The 19,954-nt window shown below is 38.6% G+C and overlaps 1 protein-coding gene across 1 annotated transcript in view; it reads left to right on the top strand.

Moving 5' to 3' along the window:
- Window positions 1-418: 418 nt before the first annotated feature.
- atp7a (ATPase copper transporting alpha) overlaps window positions 419-19,954 on the top strand; it is an 80,993-nt gene continuing 61,457 nt past the window's right edge. The window contains exons 1-3 of the mRNA XM_073057985.1: window positions 419-537; window positions 3,989-4,129; window positions 18,349-18,811. Of these exons, the coding sequence (XP_072914086.1) occupies window positions 4,028-4,129; window positions 18,349-18,811 (565 nt within the window). The 5' untranslated portion in view covers window positions 419-537; window positions 3,989-4,027. The remainder of the gene's footprint in view (window positions 538-3,988; window positions 4,130-18,348; window positions 18,812-19,954) is intronic.

The following is a 19,954-nucleotide window of genomic DNA, read 5'->3' as shown; positions in this document are numbered from 1 at the left end:
TTTAAATTGGAAGAAGGGTCATTGACCAGAAACATTAACTCGTTTTCTCGGAATGCTGCTATTTCCAGAATTCACTTTCAATTTCGTTTCAGGCATCTGTAACTTAACGCCTTTCATTTTTGTCTGTCGTTTCTTTCCAACTGCTGTTCAATTCCCTTGCTTTATGATACTGGGACACCACAAGGGTTCGTTAACGGGCGCACACCTCATTGGTCAATTTCTCTCCCAGTAAGTCATATTCCATTGACGCACCTGTCTTTTCACTATTATTAGCAGTCCGTCGACGACATTTTGTTCACTTTAGATGACATTTAAAGGCCACAAATACCCTTCACAATCTCCACCCCGTCCTCCACAACTTTATCAGTATCAGCCGCGTCACGGGTTCTACGCATGCGTGGAGCGGGTTCCGCTTGGCAATCTCATCCCGGGGGGAGCAGTGGCCAAGCTGATCGGTTCCGGGTGGAAAAAGCTTTCGAGCCGCTGTGCCACTAGGCACGTAGAATGTGAGCTGCTACCTTGCGATCGAGGCCTAAGGTAACGTATCTCGGCGCAAATTAAAAGCCTTATTGTTTTTAAAGATCTGATTTTGTGTTTAGTAGGAGGGTCGGATGCAGGTCGAGACTCTTAAGGCTCCTCGGAGCAGAATGAAAGCAAATACTGGAAATTCTTATTAGCAATGAAACTAACGAGGATGGATTTTTAAAGTGTTCATTTCAAATAAGCATCAAACTAATTACTGCAACACAAGAAATGAATTATAAATTTAAAATTAAACACAGCCTTTGTTCATGCATAAATTGAATATATGGTAGGAGATCCTAACTGAAAGCTAGCACTGCAATAACTTATAGTAAATCAGTCTTAATAGCGACGCTGTAGCAACAGATTTCATTTCAGTTAACCGTGAAAGATCTCAAACGCGTCCTACAAGGTTGTATAGAAATGACTAAGTAAAAATTGACAGCAAGTCAAAGACTGGGTTATTGATAGGGTTGACGAAAGTCTTGTTCCATGAAGTGTGAGGAAGATTTTCTACAGAACAAGGCCATATCAGGAAGAACTTTCAGAGTTTAGAATGGAAACAGCTAGTGATGAAAATAGACGATTCTAAGGACGTTAGCGTGGAAGTGGGTGGAATTGGAGAAAGTCGTAGTGATGAAAAGAGGTAATGCCATGGACAGATTTGCTGACGAAGATTATTTAAATTTTGAGTCGTTGTTAGGTCAGGAATCTATGTAGTTTTGAAAGGAATGTCAGTGGACTGGTGTAGGTTTTCTGAATTTTGGTTCACGGAGGAGTTGGAAGAATTGAATATGGAGGTACTAAAAGCATGCATAAGAATTTCAGAAGCCAGAACAATTAGAAATGGAAACAACAACTTGAATTTGTGTGGAGTATTTATGTCGCTGGTGTTTTTGCATAAGCAATGATGGTAAGGAAACAGAATTGCAGGCTAACTAGAGTCCATTTAGGAAGTAGAGTTCTGATGGGACACTAGCAAGATCAAATAGGGAATAGAATTTGTGACCTCTACTGAATACATTTGGTTTTAGCTTCTGGAATCGCACTGCCAAGTTCAAGAACAGTTACTACCCTTCAAGCATCAGGCTCTGAACAAAAGGGGATATCTGCACTCGCCTATCCATTGATGTATTCCCACAACCAAATATCTTGTTATTTCATTTTCTCGTTATTTATTGCTATTTACTTATATTTGCATTTGCACAGTTTGTTGTCTTCTACACTCCACTCGATCTTTCATTGATCCTATTATAGTTACTATTCTACAGATTCGCTGAGTATGCCTGCAAGGAAATGAATCTTGTGGTCGTAGGTGGTGACATATGTGTACTCTGATAATAAAATTAGCTTTGAACTTTGATTAATTGGGAGAAATTATGATCGTTGTTTGGATGTTTGATGAAATAGGATGGGAGATGGTTGTTGAGAAGTTGAGAAAAGAAGCTAAGTATTAACTCCACGGAAGTTTTATCCAAACTGAGAATTAAAGTCAATTGTATCGTGTTCATAATTCAACCTAATCTACTGTGCAATATTATTATGAAGTCTACATTTCTGCTTTCATATTCAGTTTTTTTCATAATCTGAAAGCCTTCGGAAGCAACCCAGTTATGAATTTCTCGTAAATCTTAACAAATACTTTAGTACCATTTGGGAAGGGTAACAATTTTGAAATAAATTTTATTTATTCTGGGCCTCTTTAAGTTCTGGCAATGGTACATTCTTACAGCACTGTGAAACACCCTGGTTTCCTTGGCTGCATAAGCCTAGGGAAGACAAAATCCGACTTTACCAAACTCGTGAGATTGAGCCGCACTTGATCCCATCCCAAACCTTGATTTGTGTGGATGCTGCGTCATTTGCTACCCTGTTACAAATTAATGCCACGAAATAACAGACAGTACTCTGCATACGATTAAAGGAATTATATTTATGAATCTTCAGTGAAGGGTTAGTAAAGAATAACGAAAAGAAAAGGGCCCATTCTAATTAAACAGTCCAATGTGCACAAGTTGGAGCTCATCTTGAACTTCTCTGTCACTCACACGCTGGTCCCTCAGTCAACGTGAAAGCACACACCAGCTTCCGAACGTCACTCACAATCCATCTCGAGCAATCTATGCTACAACCGGTTCTCCCCAGCACCTTCTCTCTTCATCTCCTCTCGACCAAAAAACCCCCAGGCCCAACCTTATTGTCCGTCACGAAGAAAACCTCCCGCTAATTGGATGACACACTTGCCACATCATCCCTTATCTTCAACAATAACCCAAACAACCTGAAAGCAGAACAGGAGCTCTTACAGAGCTGCTAAATGAAATACCTACAGCATGACAGTAAAGATGTGAACCAGGGCATTACAACTGTGGTTCAGTCTCCACATAACATGCTTTGGAATTGCACTTAAATTTGCATTTCACTTGCACAGGCAAGGGTGCAAGCAAGTTTTCATTGATACTTCTGTATCTCTTCAATGTAATTATACAGGTGGCATTTGTAAAGATGCTATTTAATGATATGTATGGCAAGTGAGGAAACCACGCAGGTAGATGTGGTTAAAATTGTAGTTTGCTAATATAGATTACAGAGTCATATAATTGTGTGTCTTGGTGGAAAAATAACAACAGTGTGAACTGAATCAACATTGAATAAAAAGGGTTTGGGTGTATACCAATGAGTGAACTGAAGGCTAAAATTAATTTCTTATTTTTCAAATAATCTAAGCCAACAGAAATTCAGTATTTTTGACCACACGAAGATGTTGAAATATGTTTTTATGTTTTGACGTTATATTGTGATTGAATCAGGGAAGTAGTGTTGATACAAAATATTATCAGTGTTAATATTTTTAGATCAGGTTATTTGATTATTCCAAATTTTAGAGGCGATTATAAAGGGGAAAAAAAAGATTATTTCAGTTTCTGAACTTCAGAACAGCCGCTTTATCCACCTTTTATGAAGGATTGAAGGAGAGAAAATTGCTGTAGAGCATAGATGAAATGTAAGTTTACAGAAACTGAAATAATTAAAGGTAACTAATTAACAATTGCTCCAAAACATGCATTATTACTATTAGTTTTCAATTGAGAGATAATCTTTTTTAATGGATTTCTACATGTAGGATCTCATTAAAGTGCCACCCTTTCCACCACGATTTTTATTGCATGTTCTAGTATTTCATTGTGTTGATCAGTATTTCATTCTATCTGATCGTGCTACAGACTTGGGGAAGTTTAAAGTGTTTAACTTACAAAGTTGCTGTTGTCCATTGTGATCTAATTTTTTTCATGCTTCGTAACCTTCTCCAAGCTAAAATGAAGAAATTTGCATCACTTTGTTTTTGAGGATATGCATTGTAAATGTGGAAGAAAACCTAGTTGGCTGGTGTGTGGCCCCGTCAGAGCAGTCTGGTGGTTTAAATGTGATTTGCTGTCATTGTAATTTTGCTCTTTAATTTTTGCAGTGATGTGAAGACCAAAGAAGAGAGAGCGGAAGAGGCAAAATGTATTGCATTACGATATCTGTGGAGGGAATGACTTGCAATTCCTGTGTACAGACCATTGAACAACAGATTTCAAAATTACAAGGAGTCAGCAAAGTAAAGGTTATTATCGTAAAAAATGCAAGCGCTTTCCGTTCCTCCTCCCCTCTACCACCTAATGATAGAAGTGAGGAAAGAATGCAATCATGCTATGTAACCTATTGTTGCCCTCTCATTTGATTATCCTTGAATTTTGTAGGTTGAGATAATGCATGGCATACGACATGAGAGCCATGCCCCTTTTTATGATATTATTTGTTGGAGCCCATTTGAAGCACGAATGCAATTTAGAAAATAATGCTTGAGTAAACTGAGTTCAGGGAGAATGGCAGTTTGCTTGGACTTGTGCTATTTCAAGTATTGTTGTAAAGTTCAAAGTAAAATTTATTATCTGAGTACATACGTGTCTCCACATACAACCCTGAGGTTTTTTCTATAGGCATACCTAGCAAGTCCGTGGTAACCTTAAACAGAATCAATGAAAGTGGAAGAGCATAAAAAGCATCAAACAGTGCAAATGTGAATATAAATAAATAGCAATAAATAATGAGAGCATGAAAGAACAAGATAAAATAAAAGTGGAAATATGGTTGTGGGAACGTCTCAATAGAGCCCGATTGTTAAGGGGTCGTAACTGTTCATGAGCCTGGTGCTGTGAGTCCTCAGTCGCATGTACCTTCGACCTGATGGCAGCATCGAAACAGCAAAATCAGTGGCCAGATGTTCTTCAAGACATAGTGAACCTTCTGGGTTTGTAATAAAGAAGGTGCATTCATGATGAACTGTGCATTTAAAAAATATAATTAATAGAATTCTTTTTGAAGGTTAGTTTCTTTTTATAATGTTGTGAAGGTTCTGCAGCTCACTTGCACACTGTAGACTTCACAAACAGCTGTGAAATAATGTTAATTTAATGTTTTTCGATGGGTAGCGTTGACCATCTGATTGGTTAATTACAGCTTCTGTTTAATTTCTCATCCAACAGAACTAACAAAGTGGTACTTTTCTAACATAGCAATGAATACTAAATTTGAATTAAATGCTTAAGGCTTTGGAATGAGACTGGAATTCATGATTTTTTTGATGTGCCGTTAGAGGCAGGATTGACAGCACAAAGAAGAACATGAATAGGAGTAGAAAGGAAAGATAGAAATTTAGACATGTATTGCTTAGTGTGCAGTCATAATGTGTTTACTGTTATTTTGGTGTGTATAGTGTAGGCTGATGGAGGTGATATCATGTTTGAGAAACCTATAATTATGAACAAAGTCTTGAGACAGTAGATCACTTACACTGGAGCAAAGAAGGCCAGTGGAAGAGTCATTAGAGTTATTGAAACAATTAGAAACAAGATCAGATGTATTACCACTGACTTAGACATGCAAAATTTGTTGCTTTGTGGCAACAGAATAGATAGATAGATACTTTATTCATCCCCATGGGGAAATTCAACATTTTTCCAATGCCCCATACACTTATTGTATCAAAACTAATTACATACAATACTTAACTCAGTATAAATATGATATGCATCTAAAATCACCCTCTCAAAAAAAGCATTAATAAATAGCTTTTAAAAAGTTCTTAAATAGTTTACTAAAATACATTGAATGGTAACTTAAGCTCAGTCATAACCCCGGCACTTTAACATATCTTTCCCCTGGCGGTTGAATTGTAAAGCCGAATGGCATTGGGGAGTAATGATCTCTTCATCCTGTCTGAGGAGCATTGCATCGATAGCAACCTGCCGCTGAAGCTGCTTCTCTGTCTCTGGATGGTGCTATGCAGTGGATGTTCAGGGTTTTCCATATGCAAAGACATAAAATTGCTCTAAAATACAGAATAAACAGTGTTAAGAAAAAAACGGATAATAAGGTTGCGTTCATGGTCTGTTCAGAAATCCGTCGGAGATGGGGAAGAAGCTGTTCTTGAGTTGTTGAGTGTTGCTCTTGTGCCTCCTGTGCCTGTAAATTTGGATACTACTTGGGACTTTCTTGTTTTTAACTGTTGATTTGCTTTTCCATGCTAGTGATGGCTTTTGTTTTGGTGATATGTTCTTTTGAAGACTACAGTGACCTTGGCATTCATTTCTAGAGGTATAGAATATAAGAGCTAGGATATGATGTTGAGGCTGTATAAGGCACTCGTGAGACCACACTTGGAGTATTGTGTGCAGTTTGGAGAGGGCTCAGAGAAGATTCACGGGAATGATTCCAGGAATGAAAGGGTTACTGTATGAGGAACGTCTGGCAGCTCTTGGGCTGTATTCCCTGGAGTTCAGGAGAATGAGGGGGAATCCCATAGAAACATTCTAAAAGGCCTGAACAGATTAGATATGGCAAAGTTATTTCACGTGGTAGGGGATTCTAGGACAAGAGGGCATGACTTCAGAATTGAAGGACGTCCTTTTAGAACAGAGATGTGGAGAAATTAGTCAGAGGGTGGTAAATCTGTGGAATTTGTTGCCACAGCAGCTGTGGAGACCAAGTCATTGGGTGTATTTAAGGCAGAGATAGATAGGTTCTTGATTAGCCAGGGCATCAAAGGGTATAGGGTGAAAGCAGAGGAGTGGGGATGATTGGATGAAGTGGATCAGCCCATGATTGAATGGCAGAGCAGACTCGATGGACTGAATGGCCCACTTCTGCTCCTAAATCTTATGGTCTTAAGTCATGTATCTGTTTGTGCTTTGCTTTCCTTGACTTCTATAAGCCATTGTACAAAGACTTTTTGATTACTATCTTTCTCTGAACTTCGTGATTGGGTCAGATTTTACAGTAATATGTCACCTTTGTATGTAGCTGAACTCTAATTTTGAACTGTTACACAAGTATTACCAAATGCTCATATCCTTGGGCCAAAGTAATATTCTTGATAGTTTGTGTACTAAGTGACCTTTCAAGAGAAAAAAATAACCATGGCTTCAGTGGGAAAGGTTGATTCAATAAGGGAAATATTAAATGCATTAACTTTTTGTGTCATAGTTGATGCCTGATGATAAGGCCGGATGACCTCATATATTTTTTCTTGTAGGTTCTTTAAACATTGGTCATGAGGTGATTCAGTTGATAAACATAAAACCTGTTATTTAGTTTAGAAAATATTTAACTTGCATCTTGGCCATAAATTTCTCGAATAATCTAGTGCAAATTGCCTCTTCAGTGAGCTGGTTATTGTCCTCGGTAGCTTGCAATGAATGATACTTTAAGCATTATAAGTCAACAGAAAACTCAATGAAGCTTGAGTTTCCGGCCTTATCATCAGAGAACATAGTGGTACTGAGAAGATAAAAATTCCGCTTTTGTTCTGGTGCTTTCTCATGCTATTTGAGTTCCATGCTTAGGTCATTTTAAAGGGAGTCTGAAAATACATTGTTCTTTTTTCCAAAACAATAACAATGCAAAATAAAGTGTGAAGAATAGCCAAAAATAACATAATGCAGGTAAATAATAAAGAGCAAGTTCCTAATGAAGTAGCCTCTTACTGAGTATTAAGGTGGTAAATTCCCAGCACCCGATGGGATTTACCCCAAGTTATTGAAGGAGACAAGAAGTGAGATTGCTGGGCACTTGAACAGTATTTTCATGTCCTCCTTAGCCACAGGCGAAGTCCCAGAGGGCTAGTGAGTGGCTAATGTTGTACCTCTATTTAAGAAGGGAACAAGGGGAAATCCTGGGAACTATAGACCGGTAAGTCTCATGCCAGTTATAAGGAAATTGTTGGAGAAAATTCTTAGGGATAGGAGATATGAGGATTTGGAAACTCATGGCCTAATTACGGAGAGCCAGCATGGCAGGTTGTGCCTTACCAACTTAACTGAGTTTTTTGACAAGGTGATGAGAGAAATTGATAAGGATAGGGCAGTTGTCCTATGGATTTTAGTAAGATGTTTGACAAAGTCCCTCGTGGGAGGTTAATCCAGAAGATTAAGATGCATAAGATCCGTTGCAAATTGACTGTTTGGATTCAGAACTGACTTGCACATAGAAGACAGAGGGTAGTGGGTGAAAGGACTTATTTGAGCTGGATGTTTGTAATAAGTGCATCTGTGCTGGGATCTCTGCTGTTTGTGATGTATATAAATGATGTGGATGAAAATGTAGATGGGTGGGTTAGTAAATTTGCAGATGATACCAAGATTGGCGAAGTTGTTGGTAGTGTAGAAGACTGATAAAGAATACAGCATGATATAGATCAGTTGCAGGTATGGACAGAGAAATGGCAGATGGAGTTTAACCCAGATAAATACGATGTGTTACACCATGATAGGGCAAATACAAGAAGACGGTACACTGTTAAGGCTAGATTCTTAACAGTGTTGCTGAGCAGAGAGATCTTGGGGTCCAAGTCCATAGCTCCTTGAAAGTAGCTACACAGGTCGATGTTAGTTAAGAAGGCTTATGGAATGCTTGTCTTTATTAGTTGAGACATTGAGTTCAAAAGTCAGGAGGTTATGTTGCAACTGTATGAAACTGGTTAGGCCACATTTGCAGTACTGCATACAGTTCTGGTTGCTCCGTTATAAAAAGGATGTTGAGACTTCAGAGAGGGTGCTGCCTGGTTTTGAGATGATGTGCTATCGTGAGAGGCTGGATAAATGTTGGTTGTTTTCTCCGGAGCACTGGAGGCTGAGGGGAGATCTGATAGAAGTTTACAAGCTTATGAGAGGTATACATAGTGGACAGAAAGTATCTGTTTCCCAAGGTTGAAATATCTAATACCAGAGGGCGTTGGGTGGTGTGTGGGGGTAAGTTCGAAGGAGATGTGAAAGGTAAGTTTTTTTACTCTTGAGAGTGGTTGATGCCAGGAATGCGCTGCCTGGTATTGTGGTCGAGGCAAATACATTGGAGGCTTTTAAGAGATGTTTGGATAGGCACATGGATGTAAGGAAGATGGGATATGGACATGGTATAGGTAGGGATGGTTAGTGTTTGGGTGCATTTGATTTGCTTTTTAGCGGGTTCAGCCCAACATTTTGGGCCAAAAGGCCTGTTCCTTGCTGTACTGTTCTAAAAGTGGTAGATCAAGAAGTAGCCTTGAATTAATAGGTGATGTTTGATCAAAGTAAGGCCTTGAGTTGGCAGATATGATGGTCAACGACTGACCTGAAAACTGTGTGTTTTTGTCATGACTGACATTTTAGTTGGTAACCATCTGCGAAAAGGCGTAGATTCATAATAAATTCCTTCTCGAGATTTAGTGAAATTTTATTGGCTAGGGAAAGGTATATTGAAAAAATTCTCCCGCTTGAAAATATTGTGCTGTAGCGGTGTGCTACACGCAGCGCTAAAATAACGACACGGAGTCGGTAAACTGCAGTCAAGGTTAATTTTATTCGAACTTCACATCCTTGCTTTAAAGCCTCCCTCATCCCGCCCTCCCCGGGCGCGGATGCTCCAAGAGACACGTACTCACAAACGCCCCCAGGCTTTTCTCCCTTTGTTGCGGACCTAGCCTTTGTGCCTGCGCGCTGGCTAATTGTGAGCCGGTTCGAGTGTGCTAGGAAATGGGTCGCCACAGTGCATTGATAAAACACAAGAAATCCAGAGCAATATACAAAATGACTGAGGAAGTCAGTAGGTCAGGCAGCATCTATGGAGGGAAATAAATGGTCAATGTTTTGGGCTAGGACACTTAAAACATCAACTGTTTATTCTCCTCGATAGATGTTGCCTGACCTGCTGAGGTTTTCAATAATTGTGCATTAATATTTTAAAATTTGAATTTACTACCTGGAGATGTCTTCTTAATCTTGCAGTTCCAGTTTAGATTTGATGCGACTTGGGTAGATTCTTTTCCCTAACTTTCCTATTTTACCACCCAGGAACAGTGCATTTTATCTGGCATTCTCCACAAATCTTCATTTCATTTCATTTTTCAATTTTTTATTGATTTTCAAATAAAGAATATACAAATCAGAGGAGGAGTTTAGCAAATAGATAATATAAAAGACATATAACAGCAATAGTAAAAACAGGAAGTATATAATGTCAAAATCAAATAGGTAATATATTATGCTGTTATATATACAATGGTCAAAAAAAACTACAACTCCTCATAGCAATCATAAAAAAAGATTGGAAATTTTATTGATAAGAAAAAAACCCCACTAACTAAACTGAAACAAAAAAAAGAGAAAGAAAAAAAAGGGAAGAAAAAGAAAGATTGGACAGTCCAATTGAGGATAAAATTAGAAAAAAAGAGAGGGGAAAAAAACACATCCTTCCAGTCATCTCCGAACCTTCATGGATAAGGATTTTCCCCAAAGAGAATAAAGAAAAGTAAATAAATAAAAATAAATTAAATCATTTGAAAATATTGAATAAAGGGTCACCAGACTTGTTCAAAATTAAAGGATGTATCAAATGTCCGGCTTCTAATTTTCTCCAAGCTTAGACATGACATAATGGAGGAGAGCCAATAGAAAACAGTAGATGGATTAGATTCTTTCCAGTGTAGCAAAATAGCTCTCCTAGCCAGTAAAGTTGAAAAAGCTATCACATGTTGGGCAGAAGCAGACACTTGGCTTGCTTCCTCTGGAATAATTGCAAAAATTGCTGTAAGTGGATTAGGTTGAACATCCATATCTATAACTTTAGATAATATTCCAAACACATCCCTCCAAAAATTATTTAAACTTACACATGACCAAAACATATGAGTTAGAGTAGCCACTTCTGCGTTACATTTGTCACAAATAGGGCTTATATTAGGAAAAATATGCGCCAGTTTATCTTTGGACATATGGGCCCTGTGTACTATCTTAAACTGAATTAAGATATGGCGTGCGCAAATAGATGAATTATTGACTAAATAATAAATTTTACTCCATTGATTATCTGAAAGTGAATGTTGAAGTTCTACTTCCCAGGTGTGTTGAACCCTATCATTAGGCGACATGCCAGCATTCATTAACTGTTTATAAATGATAGCTATTAATCGTTTTTGAAAAGGTTTAAACTGAAAAATAACATAAGCCAAATTTAAAGAGCAGGCCAAGGGGTAATTCGGTAAAAAATCATGTAAAAAATTCCTAATCTGTAAATATCTGAAAAAATGTATATTAGAGGTGTCATATTTGTCCATTAACTGTTTAAAAAAAACATTAAACAGTCTTGTAAAAACAAATCTAAAAAAAATTTTATTCCCTTAATTTTCCATGTTAAACGCAAATCTTAATGTAAACGATTGCTCACTGTGATTTTAATGGAGAACTGAAGCAGCTTTCCACAGGCAAGAGTTAAATCCCTGTATAATTTCCAGATCCTTTGAATGACCATAAATTAATGTTTCAAAGCTGTCTATGTACTGGCCTTAAGACAATATTGTTCTTTTAAACTTTTGTTGGTCTATCTTTAATCGCTGCTAAATTTAATCTTATTTTCATGAGTCATTTGTTTATAATGGCAGCACCAAACTCAAGTTCTGATTTGGGATCTGTTAAATAGATTTGTAACCTCTGTAACTGGACAAATCAAATAAATGCCTGCCTTTTAAAGCTGGAGGCAAAACTCAGAGATTAAATTGTAAGTCTAATGTTCTGGTTAATGATTTTATTCCCATGAATTATCATTGGAACTTGGCTTATAATCAATTTGTACTTCAATTATCTGATTTTATTAGCACAAAGATGTTGCAAACAAAATCTCTTTTCAGACCAATCTCCTCCGAGTTCATGTTTGGGCACTGCAACGCAAAATAGGTCAGAGGAAATGTGTTGCATGAAGCATTTGCTCTTCTGCATTTTGTGAGAACTGATTCTGTAAGGTTTAAATTCTCTGCAATACATTTATCTTGCTAGGCTGAAACATAACAAATGAATGGCATGCACCCTTCAGTCATTACCTTCAATTCAGTACAATTCTGCTATTCTTTGTCACTTAGTTTTGTAATCCTTTTCAACACTTCATGAGGTTATACAAAATAAGCAGGATAATTGTGGTAACACATACACAAAGTGCTGGAGGAAGTCAGCTGGCCAGGCAGTATCTATGGAAAAAAGTAAACTGTTGAAGTTTTGGGCTGAGGTCCTTCAGCAGGACTGGAGAAAGAAGATGAGTCAGAGTAAAAGGGTGAGGGTGGGGGTTGATCGTGGCTTCCTTTCCAATCAATTCCCCTTCACAGATACCTCATGACTTGCTGAGTCTCTAGCATTTTGTGTGTGGACCTCAAGATTTCCAGCATTTGCAGAATCTCTTATGTTTAGGATGCTGTTTTAGCTTTTTTTAAAAACCATTTCATTTCTGAAAAACAACTCGTGCTATTGCAGAGATTTTCATGTATATCCTTCATTTACCCCATCCACGTGGATGTATCTAAGCATGAACTTTGAACACACAGTTTGACTGCAACCATCATCAGAATCAGGTTTAATATCACCGGCATATGTCATGAAATTTGTTGTTAAGCAGCAGCAATACAATGCAATACACAATAGTAAAAACTGTGAATGTTCACAAGAAGTATATGGGGCGGGCGTCCTAAATGATGAATGCTGTGTTTTTGAGGCATACTCCTGAACAGCATAGTTGGTGGTGTGGCTCTGTTGGTAAGAGATGGGATTACATCTTTAAAAAGAGGTGACATAGGGTCAGAGAATGCTGATTCTTTGTGGGTGGTGTTAAGAAATTGCAAGGGTAAAAGAAATATTATTGGAATCGTATCTGGGCCTCCAAATAGTAGCCAAGATGTGGTGTTGAGATTTCAAAGGGAGCTGGAAAAGGCATGTAATAAAGGTAATGGCACAATTGTAATGGGGGACTTCAATATGTAAGAGGATTATGAAAATCAGGTTGGTGTTGGATCGCAAGAGAAGGAATTTGTTGAATGCCTACGAGATGGCTTTTTAGAGCAGCTTGTGCTTGAGCCTACTTGGGGAAAGGCGATCTTAGATTGGGTGTTGTGTAATAAGCCTGATCTTATTAGGGAGCTTAATGTAAAGGAACCCTTCGGAGGCAGTGATCATAATATGATTGAATTCATACTGCAGTTTGAGAAGGGAAAGCATAACTCACTTGTGTCAGTATCACAATGGAGTAAAGGGAATTACAGAGGCGTGAGGGAGGAGCTTGCCCAGGTAATTGGAGGAGGATACTGGTGGGGATGACGGCGGAGCTGAAATGGATGAAGTTTCTGGGAATAGTTCACAAAGTGCAGGATAGATATGTCCCATAGAGGAAGTTCTCAAATGGCAGGGGTAGGGAACCGAGGCTGACAAGAGAAGTTTAGGACTGCATAAAAGCCAAGGAAGGGCCATATAAGGTATCAAAGGTGAATGGGAAGTTGGATGATTGGGAAGCTTTTAAAATCCAACAAAAGGCAACTAAAGAAGCTATAATAAGGGAACAGATGAAATATGAGAGCAGACTAGCCAATAATATAAAGCAGTATACATGAAGTTTTTTCAGTTATATAAAGAGTAAACTGGAGGTGAGAGTTGATATTGGACCATTGGATAATGATGCTGGTGAGGTTGTAATGGGGGGGACAAATAAATGGCAGATAAACTTAATAGGTACTTTGCATCTGTCTTCTCTGTGGAAGACGCTAGCAGTGTGCCAGAGTTCCATCAGAATCAGGGAGCAGGAGTGCTGCTTTTCACATTGTTTGTTAGTGATTTAGATAATGGAATTGATGGCTTTATGACAAAGTTTGCAGATGACACATAGATAGGTGGAGGGGTAGGTAGTGCTGAGGAAACAATGCGATTGCAACAGGACTTAGACAAATTGGAAGAATAGACAAAAATATGGCAGGTGGCATATAGTGTTGGGAAATGTATGATAATGCATTTTGGTAAAAGGAACAATAGTGCGGACTATTACCTAAATGGAGAGAAGTTTCAAACATCAGAGGTGCAGAGGGACTTAGGAGTCCTCCTGCAAGACTCCCAGAAGGTTAATTTACAGGTTGAGTCTGTAGTAAAGAAGGCAAATGCAATGTTGGCATTTATTTCAAGGGGAATAGAATATAAAAGCAAGGAGATAATGCTGAGCCTTTATAAGACACTAGTCAGGCTGCACTTGGAGTATTGTCAACAGTTTTGGTCCCCGTATCTCAGAAAGGATGTGTTGTCATTGGAGAGAGTCCAGAGGAGGTTCACGAGGATGATTCTGGGAATGGAAGGGTTAACATGAGGAGCATTTGGCAGCTTTGGACCTGTAAGCACTGGAACTTAGAAAAATCATTGAAACCTACCGAATGTTAAAAGGACTGGATAGGGTGGATGTGGAGAGGATGTGTCCTATGGTGGAGGTATCCAGAAGTAGAGGGCACAGCCTCAAGAGTGAGGTGTGACCCTTTATAACAGAGGTAAAGAGGATTTTTTTTTAAACAGAGAGTAGTGAATCTCTGTAATGCTCTGTCACAGACTGCAGTGAAGGCCAAGACCGTAGGTATATTTAAGGCGGAAGTTGATCGTTTCCTGATCAGTCAGGGCATCAAAGGATATGGCAAGAAGGCAGGTGTGTGGGGTTGAGTTTGATCTGGGATCAGCCAGGATAGAATGGCGGAACAGACTTGATGACTGAATGGCCTAATTCTGTTCCCATGTTTTGTGGTCTGCCACCAAAATTGGGGATTAACAATTTGATTAATTTTAAATTTATTGTATAATAAATAAATACATTATTTATTATATATATGTGTGTGTGTGTATATATATATATATATATATATACATTATATTTATTGCAAGTGCCTTTGATTCTTGCTGAGGCTGAAATAATCTAAAATTCAAAGATTTCCATGTTTTTTAATCTGCGGCTGGTGGAAATTCATATCTATGCTTAGGGTATTAATTAACCAGAACCCATTGTTTTTTAAAATCGGAAATTTCCGGACAAACTAGAAACTCTGGATTTCTGGCAGCCTGGCTCAGTGCCATGTCAGCTGATGCCTGTATTCATTTGATGCAGCTGATGGCTCAGCTTCAGTGACCTGGGCTTGATCTTGAGCTTGGGTACTCTCTCTGTAGAATTTGCATCTCTTCTGTCTGACTACATTGTTCTGCTCTCAGTCCTAAAGCATGCTGGTTGGAAGGTAATTGGCATCTATAAATTACCCCTAGTCTAGGCAGCAAGTGGGATATTTGGTGGAGTTGATAGGTGAGGAGGTAAGTAGGGAAATGGAATTAATAGGATCATTCTGTGGACTGGCATTGATTGAAAATATGAAAATGAATTAAATAGCAATTCTATATAGTGAATCAGAATGAGGTTTATTATTACTGACATGTCATGCAATTTTTTTGTTTTGCAACAGCAATACAGTGCAATACAAAACAAAACTAGTATGTTACAGTAAGAAATATTTTTAAGGGGTGTAAAAAGAGAACAAAATAGTGAGGTAGTGTTCATGAGTTTATGGATTGTTCAGAAATCTGATGACAGAGGGAACAAGCTGTTCCTAAAACACCGAGTGTGCATCCTCAGGCTCCTGTATCTCCTGATGAGTCCTGCTAAAGGGTCTTGGCCTGAAACATCGCCTGTATTCTTTTCCACAGATGCTGCCTGGCCTGCTGAGTTCCTACAGCAGAGTGAGTGTGTGTGTGTGTGTGTTGCTCCTGTACCACCACCTCTGGTGGCAATAATGCAAAGAGGGCATGTCCTCTTTTAAATGTTTTAAATATTTTGCACAACATTATTTTAAAAAAGGAATTGCTTTGTGGAGCTGGTTGTTCAGCAGTATGTCTTCTAGTCAAGATGGCGCCAGTGAACAATGATTCCTCAGGCGACAACTCCAAATAGGCAATTATTTAACTTTTTCTATGTCTTCTACTTATTCTTTTTATTTTAATTGTGTTTTGGCAACTGTTGGAGCCTGTGACTTATGGTTTGAAGTTTGATCGAATGATCTAGCGCTCTGCTGTCTCCAAGAGAATTCCAGAAGAGGACAGCGATCAATGGGCTTCCTCGAAGAGCCGGTCGCTCTCATTGGAGGCTGTGGGTCAGTAGTTGCTGTCCACAGAAGGACTGAGTTCCAGCAGTCGCTGTCCTCGCTGTTGACGGATAATGTTTTCAGATTCTGAGATTTACGTGATTATTGGTGTGGGCTATAGTTTATATTGGTCTCCTTCAGGTTTCTGTGTCTTGTTGCCAATTGGTGGGCTTGGGGTTGCATGTTCTTGTGGGCGATATGTTAGTTTTTGAGAGAGGGAAGGGTTGGGGACTTGGGGCTCTGATGTTCTTCGTGGTGTTTTTCCATGTGGGAGATCTGTTAGTTATTTCTGTGCGAGAGAGGGGGTTGGGGGCTTGGGGTTTGATGTTATTATTGCTGTTTTTTTTCTCCTTCTGGCTGATATGTTAGATTTTTGCAAGGGAGAGTGCTGGGGGTTTGGGGTTTGATGTTATTGTTGCTATTTTTTTCTCCTGGCTGATATGTTTTTTGCGAGGGAGAGTGTTGGGGGTTTGGGGTTTGATGTTCTAGCTGCCGTTTTTGTGCGAGGGAGGGGATTTGGGGTTTGCGAGTTTTTGTTTCTTTTTCTCTTTCCTACGGGGTGGGGGGGGGAGTGGTTGATGTCTTTTTCATCGACCTCCATGGTTTTTCATGGCTATCTAGAGAAGACGATCTTAGAGTTGTATTCTTCATACATACTTCGATAATAAAGTGAACCTTTGAGCCTTAACATCTGGCCTTTACAATCTGATTTGTTCTTTCATGATGATTAATGATAAAATTGAAAATCTGCAGAAGTAAAGCTTAATTGAAAATGTGCTGCGTTATAAAGTATTTCTCTATTGTATCCAAAGCTTTTGAGCATGTGTTTACTTGCTAATAAACATTTTGATGGTGGGAATGCGAGATGCTTTGGAGAAAAATGTTGGATTCCGATTAATTGGGACACATCAGGACCAATACATTTTGGTTCAATTAAGTGCTGCTCCAATTAGCTGAAGTTTCATGGAAATAGTTAAAAAGGTACAAAAAAAACTGAGAAGCAATTTATGTATTTAAATGAAATTCAGAACTAGTTAGAACATTGCCAATACTACCATAGTACTATAATACTGTGGTATCAGTTCCTAGTAGTTACCGACAGAGAAATTCATTCAGTGTACCCTGTTGCGTTCTTTTGATTGACACTAACTGAGCAAACTCAGTGCTAACAGCGAGTGTCAATAATGGACCGCCTTCATGCAGTGCCATCGACGATTGTATCCTCCAAATTTTCATTTTTATTACAACATTGAAGATGATTGTCAATACCTTCAAATTATGTGTACTCCTACCTTGTTGAAGTAGAGTGAAATCATTTAATTTTAATTCCCGGCTGTCTCTGGCATCTTCAAGCGTGAATGCTCGAAACCGCAGTGAGCGAAACATTTCTGAATTGTCTTACTGCTTATTTCTCGCCAACTATCAGTGACAAAAATCACTGCTTTTTGAACGCAAACACACACAACTGACTGTTTAAAATCTGTTCACTCAAAGAACAGTGTAGTGTTTAGCAGGTAATTAGAAACGGTTTGTTCTTTAAAAATTGTCCCAAGTAAGTGGCTGTCCCAATTAACCAGTGGGTCAAATTAACTGTAATGCACTGTATTAGGCTGGATTGTATTAAGTTGGCTGATTGCCTGAGCTTGATGTGTCTTTGTACTAGCCTGATCTGGATATTCAGGGATTGCCATGGTGATTATCTGCCACTAAGTGGAGTGGTGATTGTATCAGGTGATAACCTCCTGCAAAGTTCCTGGTATGCCTTGTTAGCCATTTGACAGCTGACTACATTCAAAGGCCTTTGAACTCTTTCCAGATGTCCCTAATAATCACAGATCTTTAAAACCATATAAGAGGCTTAAATGTTTTTTTTTAAATTGGGGAAAAATTATGAAGAAATTAGTATTTTTAAAAAATTAAGAATATTAACAAAGAATAAGCCATTTACTTGTGCTAAACTTGAAATCTAGCATCCGTTACCACATTCAAGTGTATGGAAATTTAATGAAAAGAATGGAGTTGTGCAACGGAAGCTCAGGAAAAGGAACACAGTACACGTGTCCTCTCAGGTCAGTTCATCACCATTCCATTGTTGGGTTCAGTGCTAAGGCCAATGGAAGGTCAGGTGTTCTGGTATCGACCTGTGGATCTTGTCTGACTGGAGGTCTGTGATGAGCTGAGTGAAAGAAAACATAGCAAACTGCTCCCTATGGGTGAGCATAATTTGTCCTTCTGTTTTAACTTCATTCTTTTGAGGTTGAATGTATTATTTTACTCTAGTTGCCCTCTGGTTTTTTGAAAGCCCTTGGAGAGCATTTCAGTTTTCAGTTTCTCTTTTTATACAGGTGTCACTTGAAAACCATAATGCAGCTATTGTGTACAATCCAGAGTTCCAGTCCCCTGAGTCGCTGCAGGAAGCAATTGATGATATGGGTTTTGAAGCTGCTCTGACTGACACAAGTCCAGTGCCCGTTACACCAGAATCAGCCCTTCACAATGACCCCAGCCTGACTCTCCAGCCTTGCCAGCAGCTTGGAAACCAAGCATCCGCTATAAAAGATGAGAAGAGGAAAAAGCCACCTGTTGAAGATGATGGGGCCCTGCCTTCGGTCTCCAACACAGCAAGTTTGAATGAAGATATTGTTGACATGGCTGGAGACAAGAAGCAGTTGATGCCCGAGGAAAATCAGCTGACACAAGACAGTGAAATGGTGGTGAAGATGAGGATAGAAGGAATGACTTGTCACTCCTGCTGCAGCACAATTGAAGGCAAGGTTGGGAAGCTGCAGGGTGTTCAACGTATTAAAGGTAATTTTAAAAATTCAATTTTCTTCCTTTTCCTTATTCTGTGTACCATTCCTAGTGCTAACAGCTGAAGGTATGCCCACCATGACTTCAGGATAGCTCAATGTGCTTTACAGCCAACAAAGTATGACAAATTGTACTTCCATTTATGATATTGTAGCCAATGTCCATGTTGAAAGATCTCTAAAACTGAACCTGACAATCTGTGTTGGGCGTTGTAAATTATAATTCTGCACAAATGCTCTGGAAAATCCCTGCTGTTGTTGAAAATAGCCATTGCTTATATCCAGCTGAGAAAGCAAACTTAGCAGCAATTTAAAGAATTAGTTGGAAATCTGCTCTTCTGTTAATGTAGTAGTCTCTCACTTCTGTGAAAGATAATCAGTCCAAATTGTAGTTGGTTTGATGTTATAGGATTTGTACCACAATCTTCCAAAAGGGGTGATGATTGCCTCTTGATGGAGATGGATAGCTTTAGCAAATTTTGGTAAAATGCAGTAATAATATGACATGACATAGTGGCGTAGCGGTTAGCGTAATGCTATTACTGTGCCAGCAATCACCATTCCTGTCAATGAGTTTAATCATTTTCCCTATGACCGCGTGGGTTTCCTCTGAATGCTCAAGTTTTCTCCTGTAATCCAAAGACATTCATTATAGTTAGGGTTAGTGAGTTGTAGGCATGCTATATTGATGCTGGAAATGTGCCCACATTGGTGGGCTGCCCAGCATATACCTCGCTGATTTGATACAAATGATGCATTTCACTGTATATTTTGATGTATAGGTGACAAATAGTTAACCTTAATCTTAATAAACGATTACCTTAAAAAAGGTGACCAAAATAAACCATTAGTTTGTTTCATCAAATAAATATGCAAGAATCACAGTCCATTGCATTCTTTGTGTCTCAAAATGAAAAAACAAGAAATTATTTTCAAAGAGCAGCATGAAGCTATCTCTGTAGTGTTAATATGGGAAAGTAAATGATAAATATAAAATGCTGGCCAATTTAGAGAAAAATTCAACAATGGAAAATGTATCTTGAGTTTTTATCCATTAAAAACTATTGGAAGGGTTGCATTTTTATTGTAGTAATTGAAACAATTAAGTTCTGCAAGATTTTTTTTTGTCTGTTTAATTCTA

The sequence above is a fragment of the Hemitrygon akajei genome, chromosome 10, assembly GCF_048418815.1.
Source record: "Hemitrygon akajei chromosome 10, sHemAka1.3, whole genome shotgun sequence".
NCBI lineage: Eukaryota > Metazoa > Chordata > Chondrichthyes > Myliobatiformes > Dasyatidae > Hemitrygon > Hemitrygon akajei.
This window is presented reverse-complemented; position numbering and strand designations above follow the sequence as displayed.